Source organism: Corvus moneduloides, chromosome Z, assembly GCF_009650955.1.
Source record: "Corvus moneduloides isolate bCorMon1 chromosome Z, bCorMon1.pri, whole genome shotgun sequence".
NCBI lineage: Eukaryota > Metazoa > Chordata > Aves > Passeriformes > Corvidae > Corvus > Corvus moneduloides.
Window position 1 is genome coordinate 45729610 of NC_045511.1, and position 12050 is coordinate 45741659.

At 42.0% G+C, this 12050-nt stretch overlaps 1 protein-coding gene across 2 annotated transcripts in view; it reads left to right on the forward strand.

Moving 5' to 3' along the window:
- SNX30 (sorting nexin family member 30) overlaps positions 1-12050 on the forward strand; it is a 68214-nt gene that overhangs the window by 12956 nt on the left and 43208 nt on the right. For both annotated transcript variants that reach the window (XM_032095759.1, XM_032095758.1), the window contains exon 2: positions 6578-6766. In XM_032095759.1, the coding sequence (XP_031951650.1) occupies positions 6578-6766 (189 nt within the window). The remainder of the gene's footprint in view (positions 1-6577; positions 6767-12050) is intronic.

The window sequence follows — 12050 nt, forward strand, 5'->3', positions numbered from 1 at the left end:
ACTTCACACCTTCTTGTGACACTTGCCTTTGTCGTGGTGCACAGGAATGCTGAAGCTAAGCCATATTGTAGCTGAGTCCCTAAAGATTTTAGCAGCAGAGGTAGGAGATAGCTTATAGCTCTTTCTGAAAATGGTGTTTTTCCAGAATATTTCTGTGCCCACATTCTTGTTCTGTTTAGCTTAACTGTGATGACTTACGGGAAAACAAACCACAAAGTAAAATAATCCGTCCTATGCAATTTGGCTGTTAATCTCAGAAATGAGGTGAGAATCCCGTGACCTACATGAGAAGGCTTGGAAAATGCTTGTGTCAACCATGTGGTGCCTCTATGAAGCTTGTTTCAGTGTTTCTCTGTCCAGCTGAAATGCAAAGAAGCACTGTTCCAAGTATGATACCTGTATATGCAAGAATGCTCCCAGGCGTGAGTGGTACCAGGCTGCAGGCCATCGTGATTAGCTGTTGCATCTTAAATTCTTATTTTTTTAAGGGATGCTGAGGAGCATGTTTCTAGGCAACTCTGACCAACAGAGCAGAAATATTAGTTCAAATGAACACCAGAGCAAAGTTACCAGACTCATGGCTTGGCAGCATGTTGTACTTGGACGCCTATTTAAAATATTCTGAGAGCAAATTGATCTAGTCTTATCTAGTGGATTTTTGGTTAGATGGGCAAAATACCAGTTGTACTGCTGAAACTTTAGAGATGAGGCATGGCCCTGTTAGACTGGGGGTTTTCTGCCCATCCCTGCAGAGTCCACAGATACGGTTCATAATACCCCATGGCTAAGAAGTGAAAATTTGGGCTTGTGTCCTCAGAAACTCAGCGTTGTTCCTTGTCTACTGACACATTTTAAGGTAAGAGCAAGAGGAATTCCTTATGATTTGTACTTATTCTGTATTGCTCTTAAAATGTCCTCTTACAGTCTGATTTTAGATTATTATTATAATGGAAACCGCTGACCTCTTTGGAAAGTATCATCTTGTTCCTTTTAAGTACATCCACATAAATTATACCATCCTTCCCATTACTGGAGAAGGATGTCAGGAGCTGGCACATAGAACCACTTACCCTTTCCCAGGAGGGTAGGTCTAGCCTAGGAGTTGATTATCACAATTCTTCAGTTCTTGTCAAACAACAACTTAGCACTGTCTTATTTGTGCATCAGTGTAAGAACATGGTTATTCTTCCTGGAAATGAATAGGGTTTTTGGCATTTAACTATGGGGATTTATTTTTTTTTAACACAGTTGAGCATGACTGCCTTGTTCTTTCCATCCCTTCTGTGTCCACAGCATTCTCCCTTCTCTGCACTCTGTCTCCCCATATTGGTGCCTTAAATTAACTGCTCAAAAGCAAATGCAAGGTACTGTCAAGTACCTCAGACTTGTCAAGAAACAGAAGTGACTTCTAATAAACAAAGTCTGATGCTACTGCCTGATAGAGAATGAAACCGACCATACATAAAGGGAAAGTAAATACATTTTCTTCCCTTGTTCTCTATCTAGCTGGTATTGGATAATAGTCTTAGGTAGACTGAAATTTCACTGAACAGATGCTTAGTGGGGTCTTCTAATAGAATGCTGTGCACAGATGAGCTAATCTAGGTGTACTGGAGGATGCAGAAGTGCTTTTTCTTCCTACATGGAGCTGACCTGTCCAAAAAATACCTGCGTTCAAAACTTGCTGGGATGGGACCTGGAGTGCTGTGAACAGATTTGTGAAAGCCAAGTTCATGTAAGCTTTTATAGTGCCTTCAGGAATGTTCACGTCTAAACCACGTCAGTCTTCCAGTCACTGGCTGCCATTCTTCTCTGACTTACTGTCATATACTGAAGGTATGGAGATTAGAGTGTTCCAAAAACCAGCTGCAATTGTTGAGTGGAATTGTTGTCCGCTTAACACAACTCTGGCTGTCATTGTGTCTCTGGGAAATGAATGGCAAAAAGCAATGGAACACCTTTTAGAAGGAGGAAATATACAGCACTCTGAATTTCGGAAATGAAGCAATGAGGTTTTAGGAGCAGTACAGGCCTGGCTTTATGGTCCCTAAGTTAGGCAGGGCTATTTAGGGTTAAGTGCACCTCTTGCCTATAAACACCAACATTTCTAAATGTCTCTTACTGTCACACAATACTTGTTGAATGGGAGCAATGGGCACAGAACATCACATGGGTTCAGGCTAACCCTTTCCAGAGGTGAGTTCATGTGTGCTTGGAAGACCTGGCTGAACCACGCCTTCTGCTTCCTTGTAGACTGCTGCTTAGAGAGCAAAGCCATCTGGTTAAGGTGTACACTTGCTCAGGCAGGATAGGTGAAAACTAGGACTTAGTTTGTGGAAACTGTAATATTGACTAGCTGCCTGTACCTCAGCAGAAGACTCCATGGTCCTCACTTCACAATAAAGCAATACCTACAGAATTTTAGACCCTTTTTTAGTATTCAAGGGTTGAGTCCTGGATGCTTTCTCTGGCATACTACTCCGTGGGAGGAGGCTGCCATCCAGAAGACTGAATACCAAGCTCCTGAAGTTTTTACTTTATGTGGATCCAAACTGCTCTGTAAATGGAGTCGTGGAAAATCTCCTGGGAGAAGATGACAACAGCTGGAAACTTCCCAACTCATTTTGGATTTCACATGCAGACTTCTAGTCTAAAAAATTCAGTTGAATTTTATATTTGGATGGAGTGAACTTCTTGATAGATTTAAGATCTGTTTCTGGGCAGGCTGGCCGGTCAAGGTGTTTGGACAGCGTGAGACAACAAACTAATGTGAAGCAGTCTTACTAGATAGCAGCCTGCATAGTTGGCAGGGTGCATTTCCAACACAGGCAGTTAGTTCCTACTTGCCTGGCACTGTAGGATACCAAACATGTGCTGCTAAAATCGTCTGACTTATGTATCCATAAATTCCATTGTCTTGGGGAATTCTAGAAAATTCGTAGGAATGCATGAAGGGCCTGCCTTTGTGTGGTTTTACAACTGTACTCAAGAGCCTAGTATGTAGCTCATGAACATGAAAGTCTGAATGTCACACTGTATCTACTTCAGGTTGTGATCCAGGCCTTGCTACACCTTCACCTGACCTACTTCAACAGTTAGCAAAACTATGGCAGTGAGGGACAGAGACTAAGGATCTTTGCTTTTTACTTTAGAAAAAGCTTCAAAAGTTGGGAAAATCTTTATGGATGCTCTCTAAGAAGTGAAGAATGTCTTGACAAAACATGTCCTCCATGCCACCTTGCCCAAAGCCAGAAGCAGCCTCCCGTCCTCTCAGCTGTGGGACTGCTCAGCTCTATCGCAGACTGACCACTGTGAGTAGCAGGTACTGTGACAAAACCTGCTGTGACTTGGACTGTGCTGGTCTCTAATAATGCAGAGAGGTACTTAAAACATGGATGGGCAGCTACTTGGTGCACTAAAGGTGAAGCTGATGCGTGAGCCACTGGCACTGAAGTCAGACACAGCTTGCCAGCTTGTTTATATAAAACAGATAATACTGGCCAGTATTTCAGATGCTTGTGGGTATGATAGTTAGAAAAAGGTGGAAGGTAGAAACACAGGTGGCTGCCCATCTCCTTTCCCAATAGACTCTGCAGAACATACTCTGCTCTCTGTGGTAAAAACAGACCTACACAAATGATTCAGTCTCATTTCCACAACAGCAAAAAAAAAAATTTCTTCAGGTCCCATGGAAGAAAGGTGGGGCAATTAACATGACAGGCAGGCACTCTGCTGGTAGGATTACAACCTGAAATATCTTGCTGGGAATTCTGTCATACTTCAAAGCCTGCCTCTTTCTAGCAATAGTGTAAGACTTCAGCAAAACTGATCCTGTGTACTGTTAAATGAGGGTTCAGCAGCCATAAGCATAGTTTCTAGTTTACTTAGCTAGGAGGTTCCACCCGTTCAAGAGGAGAAATAGTTAGCTTCTAACTTGGCTTTCATCTACTGAAAACTAGCCAAGTAGCAGGATATGATGCCAGCTGTGGCTGCCAGGGGAGGGAGGATCCTGCAGATGAGGCAGTATAGCGCAGTAACACATCATCTGTCCTTTCCCCACCACTGCAGCTAGCTGCTCTCCTGGTCTGAGCCACTGCTGGTACAGAAACTTTATTTGAGACACTTGAGTCTGGAGTGTTTCATCCAAGATAGAACTATCACAGCCTTTAACACCCAAGACATTCCACGGGACCCATGACTAAAAGAACACATTCAAGTCCAATGAAGTGGATTCAAGCCTTCACAGACTTCTGCCCTGCTTAAAATGTGCAAAGCATACTCATATGATATTGTTACCTCCCAGCAGAACTGGTGAGGAAAGTGCTAACTTCATGCAGCTGGCTGCAAGCTCCATCTTTGGTTCTTTCTCTAGATTCTCATATTTTAAGCAGATTCCATCATATTCTTTAAGCTGTCTTTTGGAAGAGTTTTCTTACAAGCTTTTGAGATCTCCTGTGGAACCAAGCTTAAGCTGTTTCTGCAAGTTAATTGTCATACTGGAAGCTTAGAATTTGACTGGCTGCAGTTCTGGCACAACTTGTACATTAATGCTTATTGCACATGGGCAATGATGAGCTGTCTTTTCCTTTTGGAAACAGAAACAGATTTGTCTCCAGCTACTGTGGTATCCCAAGGTTTGCTTTGCTTTTTACTCTGTTCAGCCAAATTCTCTTGTCTAGCTGAACCACAGATTTTCTGAAGCCATCTCCTGTTGTTAACCATATCCTGTCTACTGCTTATTCTGTTTGTGTAATTTCAACAGAACTTGTTGTCTACTCAGCTATTGTGACATTGCTTCCTCCTGTTACACATGTTCCTCCTATGCTGAGTCCAAGCCAGATGCTTGTGTAGTTTCAGGTGTCTACCTCATGTCTGAGCTGGCAAGCTATGTCATGCTCATCCTGCTCTTTTGCCCTCTTGGGAGTGTTTGGGTGCCTGCCTTCTGGTCTTGCTCATGTGCCAGTCAAATCTGAAACCTTTCATCTGTTTGTTGGCAGGCTCTTCTGTACATTAGCTGAGAGAATGTATCTAACCTGTCTATTAATAAAGAATAGTTCAGATCCCCCCTTTCCGAAAATGTCTAGGCTAAACAATTATTTTCTCTACTTCATAAGGCAGCCCTCTAGGCAAAGAGCAATGCTGCTACGGTTCTGCAGTACTGCAACAGACAGATGGCTCTCTATGAAATCCCAATACTGTCATGATGGGTTTGTGACAACGACTGGTAGGAATTTAGCTGTCTTTTTAGCCATTATCAAAGGCAGACCTTTGTAAATAACTTTACCTCAAAGCTCTTGCCTGTGATTCTGAACCTTTGGCTAAAGGAGCACTGTTGAACAGAGACAGTCTCACCCATACATGATTGCTTTACTAAGATGATATATTTTGTCCAGCCACTTACAGATTGTTTGAAATTTGGTCTAAGAAGTAACTGTATAAGTAAAACACTTTCAATTAATGTGGTGTTTAGCTGTAGTGATGTTTCTCTGCTTAGCAACAAGGGAAATCACTCTGTAGATAAATCTATCCCTTTACTACTATTAAAAAGGTGAAAACAAAAAAAACTCCTCACTTCTCTAAAAAAAGAGCCATGGATCCTTAGGACTTTCTAACACTGTTGTTGATGTTCCTATGTATTGTAGAACTTGTCACACACTGTGAGCTCCCTTTGCTACAAAACCAGAGCAAAGAACATGTTAAGTTGCTGTGATATTTATGTAAGTGCAATAACCACTGTTACAGAGTAGTTGGTTTGTACTCAAGTGTGAGATTTGAAGGTGTGTGGATGTACCAAGTTAGCTATAAAGTTGTTTTGTGGGTTTTTTTTCCCGTGCTGCCAGATCAGTTTCAAGGAATTGCAGACTTCCTAAACATTTGTGGTTTTCTTCCTAAAATAGCCACTTGCTGGATCTTTTAGCCTCTGTCTTCTCTAGGCACTGGATGATACTCTTAGACTTGGGAGAATGGGAATGAGGACCTCTCCAAGGAAAAAGCAGTGTTTTCCTTTGCTTTAGAACCCCCAACAGGGAGGTGTGCCTGGACATGGTGTGGGAGAGTATGATCCGTGACTGTTCTGTAGTGCAGTGAGGACAATTCAGGCTCTGACTGCTGTCAGCATGTGTGGAAGTTAACAGACTGGATGGGAGGCCTCTGAGGAGGTGCTCCTTCATCCACCATAGGAGTCTCCAGAGGTGAAAGCTGACTGCATTCCAGGCAACTGAACTGTTGCCACTTTGCCTGAAACCTGTCTTATAAGTAGGTCTCTTGATTTACCTACCTATTTTGTTTTCAGTCTAGGCTGGCTCAGTCTCACCAGGAACTGTGGGTTTAGCAGTGCTCTACTTCCTTATGAATAGAAAGCAGGTTGTGCTGGACTTAGGGGTGGTATAGTGGTGATGTGCTTTCTCCTCAGCTTAATGCTTGAAGACTTCAGGGTGTTGCCGAGGTGTCCTGGAAGAGGGCGATCCACGGAGCTGCTGAAACAAACAACCCTTGTAATATATCAGAGAAGTTTGTCCATGGTATCTTTGAAAATACTGTGCTTTACCTTATTTTTTTTTTCCCCTCTCCAATACAGGATCTCAGTCTGCCCAATGGCACACCCGTGGACACTTCTAGCCCAGCCTCCTCCTCATCTCTCCTCAACAGACTGCAGCTGGATGATGACTTGGATGTGGAAACTAGAGACCTCTTTGTTACTGTTGATGATCCCAAAAAACATGTGTGCACAATGGAGACATATATCACATACAGGGTTACAACAAAGGTACAAAGCAATATTCTCTTTCCTAGTACTTCCTTCTTTGTGGAATAACTTCAGGGCATGTTCTGGATATTCACATCTTGCACTGTGTTTTCCTATCTTAAGGACAAGAACTTAGTATCTTTTGGTACCTTGTGAATGTGTTGAAGATGAGACTTCTCTTAGCAGAACTGTTACTTCAGTGTCTGAAATTGTGGAAAAAGCTTTTAACGTGTCAGCTTAGATTTTTTTTTTTTTTTGTCTCTGATTCCTAAATAAAACTGTCTGTAAACTTGTAAGGCCAGTTTCATGAACTTCAAAATTTTTTTGTTTAAGTAATCTGACACTCATTTGGTTTGAGTTCCCTTGAGGGGAATGTGCCTTGATGCTGGTTCACCATTAATCATCTCATTTTTTGTGTCTATCCTTTCCTGAAATGCTTTAAGCTTGTTGCTGGAATTGTTTACTACATTTCCTCTGTTATTCACTTCAGTAAAAGTCCTGATCCTCAGCTGTAAACCAGCTTTCATGCAGTTGCTGGTTCATGTAGCTGTGCAGCTGATAATAAAATGAAGTAGCCTAAGAATGCTACTCCCTATCAAAAGAGGCTGGAGATTTTTTCAGCACCTGTTGTAGTTCAATCATGAGTGTAATCTACTTATATTAATATGAAAAGTGATCTGAAAAGTCCACAACATTCACAACTGAAATGTTGATTTCTCTTAACTGAATCATTCTCATGATAATGAGCTCCTAGGTGATGTTGACATCTGCTTTGGGCACTTGTAGTTACCTAAGGCAAAAAGTGTTCACTAACTTTACTAGTAACATACTTGATACACTTGTCCAGAAAGATTAACATTCCTCTGGCCCACTTAGAAGGCAGTATGTACTGGAGCGAATATTTTTGTTGGAGATAAGGAACCTTTACAGGCCACAGATAATTTTTTTCCAAATGTCCACTTCAAAATTTCACTTTCAGACTGCACAGGAGAAAATGGGGTTTCTCTGAAATAGTAGCTATCTATTGCTACACTTTTAACACAGTTCTGTCATTTATTTTTACTCTAAGAGTCTTAATCTTGCAGGAAATACTGTATCTTGACTACTAAATATACTAAGAGGTATTGCAGGAAAGTTTTTTTACTTGGAGGAGCTTAGCCTTCAGCTGTTACTTGACCGGAAGGAATAGGAACCACAAAATGAGATGCAGCTTTCCACAGGCAAATGCTCAAAATTGGCTAACATTGTTTCTCTCTTAAATTAAGACTCAATTATTTTGTCAATATAAAATCTCTCTATGCAGTGGCACTCTAATAATGTTCTTGTGCTTAGAAATCCTTATTTCAAGGGTTCCTTTCATTTTTAAAGCAGAACTCTGAAACATGGCCAAGGTATTTACCATATTTAGATCAGGTGTATTACCCAACAGTGTCTCTTTTTTAATTAAAAAAAATAATTATATACTTCTGATTTGGATGTCTACCTACCTTATTACCTGTCTATTAATACTTGTTTTGTTTTGCATCTCATTGTAGCACATAAATCTGCTATATCATACCATTGCAATGCTATTATGAAACTGTGTAAGTTATTCTTCTGAATCGCCATGAAGTCCTCATCTCTCTGGTTTTATTATTCTTAGAAACTTTTGGTTAATCTCTAGGGTCAGAACCTCTAGCACTATCTACCATTTTTTAAGACTAACAGTGTTAACGGTCTAACTCATTCTTGCCCTACAAACAAGACCTCTTCAATGCCAGGCTAATTGCCAATTAGCCATTGTAGCTGAAAGCGGTAATTAAACATGGCAGAAAAGCTGCACAGGAATAATCCTTAGAGTGAGATGAGGAGCCTTCTCAAAACCTCCCTTGCAGCCTTGCAGGAAAGAAGTCTGAGACCTCTACAGGGTCTCTCTAGTGCCTCTGAATGAGGAGGCAGGGATCGCTGGGGTTTTTTTCTTCTCTACTGGAGAATGCTTCTGGAACCTCAAAGGTTTGGATAAACATAGGTCATAGAATGAGTTATTCTGAAGACAAAAGCAGCATTACTAGGTGCAAGAGGGGAGTTGCTAATGCTGTAATGTGTGGTTGTGGCTGTGGCAGAATGCCGTTGTAGGGAAGAGCGTACACCAACAGTCACAAACAGTCTTGTTTGTGTTGTGTGGGGTTTTTTTCTTTTTTCTTTATACAGGTCTTTCATTGTAACAGCAAACGAAATAAGAGAAGTCTTGCAGTATGCCCCAGGCTTTTCATCTTCTTACACCTTGTCAGCAGGTGGTGGTGACTGAGGAAGGGTCAAAACAGTGGCTTGCAAAGGAAAACTTAGGAGTTTACTTGATCCTGCTTGTGTACCTGTTTTCACGGCTTCCTAGTAAGAGCCAGGTAGCATTCCCTAGCCTGTTTTTTGGATGAACACATTTAAAGAATGTAGTGGTAATCCTCCAGCTAACAAGACAGTGATTCAGGACTGACTCTCTTGATTCTTTCATATCCTGTTTTCATCTTGCTATTGCAGTTACTAATGCAAGATAGTAAGAAGTTTCCTTACACAGGGAGACTAGTGAAACCGTAAAGGTGGGTGAAACTTGTGCTGGAACTTAATTAGTCTTGACTGTGATGAAGTGTCTTTGTGTTCTTCACATAGACAGGTATGTGTCCTAGGGGGATTTTACCAGCACATCTTTTGTAGGAAGGGGGAAGTAAAGCTTGGCCTTGTGTTGTGTAGTCATCTCTCCTGAGTGAAACATAATTAAGTGTGCTTCTAACTTCAGTTTCATTGTACTTTCTAGGATAGCAAGGCCTTTTTCTGTGCCTTTTCCCATGGAGGTCTGAACAGCTGAGTGCCATTCTTCAGAGTAATGCAGTTGCTCTGCAGGCTTGAAGGGAGAGTCTTTCAAACCAGTCAGTACTGAAGTGGAGGTCTTGTTTTCACTTCCTGTCCTCCTCATGCTTCCAGTCCATGCATTGGGTAGATTACTCAAACACATGAAACAGCTTGATTCCCTAGAGAGGAGCAGGTGAAAGTGATATGAAGTCTTTTTCAAACAGCCTGAACTATTTGAGGCAAAGGAAATGCTGGAGTGCTGAAAACACCAGCCTTTTTCTCTTCCCCCTCCCCTCTCTTTTCCTAGTTGAAGATTTTGCCTCAAACTTAAATAGTAACATGGAGGGGAATCTGCAACCAAGTCTAGTGACTTAGAGAGTAGAACTAGGGTTCAAAAATACTTTCCTATAGTCATCACAGGCTAGCTTTAGGTTTGGCTGCTAACTCTTTCCAAGAAAGACAATAATTTTACACGAGACCAAGACTTGGTGATTGCCTTAATACTGCCTCTAGTCAAAACCATTTCATCAACTGAGGTAGAAGTGTCGGTAACTCTGCCTGATTTCCAGCAAGTAAAACTGAGCCCAGAGTGCTGCAGTGCTGACTTAGTGGAACTGTGCTGGAATCTTCAATAAGTTCCTAGAAACATCTTGCCCATTATTTTTTGGGAGCTTGAGATTGGCCATGTAGGTTTCTCAGCTTCCTTTGGAAGAGACATGTCCTTGCAAGATGAGATTTATGAATCTTACTGAGAAAGCAGGAGGAATTTAACTGTGTCAAAAACATAGATGCTTCACTTGTTGTCCACTTGTTATGGAAATTTCCCTGCCCAACCATCCAGGAGCCACTCTGGCAGTCACTCTTGCACCATCTGAGCTGGGACTGAGGCCCCTAGCTACTCACACAGTCACACCAGGTTTTCTTACTGGATTGACCACAGGTTTCCCATAGCAGACTCTCAGCCGTCTCAACCCTTAAATTAATTTAAGCATAGTGCAATAACAAACAAGCAGCTTGAGCTGGTGCCTCTGAGGAGGGACCCAGAACAAAGGAACTCCTACGCTTTTATCCCCTCACCAGTCTGAGTGTGGGAAGGTCTGGGATCATCAGCTCCTGCCGTGTCTCAGTGTCCGGTCCCCTGGCTGGGCCACAGGTCCTTGGGCCCTTGTTGTGCCGAGAGTCAGCTCTTCACGGCCTCTTTGCCAGAGCTCAACCTGCAGCTCCCACTGCAGCTGCACCACAAGCTACCTCAGTGAACGTGTTCCTCAATACTGTGCTTGGACAGTGGCAAGATCGTCCTTCCTCTTATGTGCAGTTTGGAAAAAATAACTTGTGCTAAACTAATGAACAGTTTGATCTGAGATCCAAATTCTTTCAGCATTAGTGAGGTTCCACTAAAACCTTGAAGGGCCTTTATGTTCTGCCCAAATAGTCTTTGAAAAGCTTATTTGCTGTCTAGATTTGATAGCCTGTACAGTAAACACTGAAATGTTGCTGCTGTATTTTCATCTCAGAGGAAAAAAATGTGATAGATGGTAAACTTTGCAATTCTGCTTGCAAAGGAAAGGCAACAGGAGCAGTTTGCTAGAGGTGAACGATAGCTCTTGTATCGTTTCTATACTGGGACTTAACCCTGCTTTCCTACTCTTAGACAGTCCTATACAGTTTTCCTTAACTGTTAGCAGAATAGTGGTTAATAAGCTTCTCAGTGCTAACAGATGGGAAAATTTACCTTCATCCTCATGGTACAGGATAAGACACTGTAGTGTGTAGCCATTCTGATTACTCTCATTCACTCACTGTCTGATCTCTTAAGATGCCTTTGGGCAGTGACAGTTCACAAAAGCTCTGCTTTCTCCTAAGTAATTACTACCTCCCCCCCTTCCCCTCTTTTTGTTTTTAAATTTCTAGAATAATGGAATTCAGTCTGTTACTCGAAACAAGTGAAAATGATTCAAATGAAGTCTCAGAAGTCACATTTATAATGTGGTACTCTTACATGTTAAATAAGCTGGTGTTACTCTGAGGTGTGTGTAGCTGAGTAAAGCACAGATCTGCAGTGGGTATCTAGGTCTTGGTAATCCCTCATCTGTAAACATGACTGCTCCAGTTCATGAGGATTCGTTATGTTAGTCCATGGCTATATTGCTTACCATGGCTAGCACGTCAAAGGAGGGAGGAGCTGATCGCACCTTCTTCTTTTCTGTCTGTCTATGCCTTCCTTTACTAGAAGCCAAGCCATTTCTTAGGTAACAGCACATCAGCTTGCTGCTTGTAGTACCCTAGACCTACTGTGCTGTTGATACTGTCTTAAGGCTCCTGACTTCACCCTAGAAAAAGATTTCAGATGTAGAACTTGTACAGAACCCCCAGCGATGACTGATGGGAGTAAAATGCAGCAACTGAAGAGTTAGAGTCATCCAGAGAGCCAGTGAAGAGGTGGAATGCATTTAAAGGCTGCTGCTGGCTGGAAGTAGCAAAG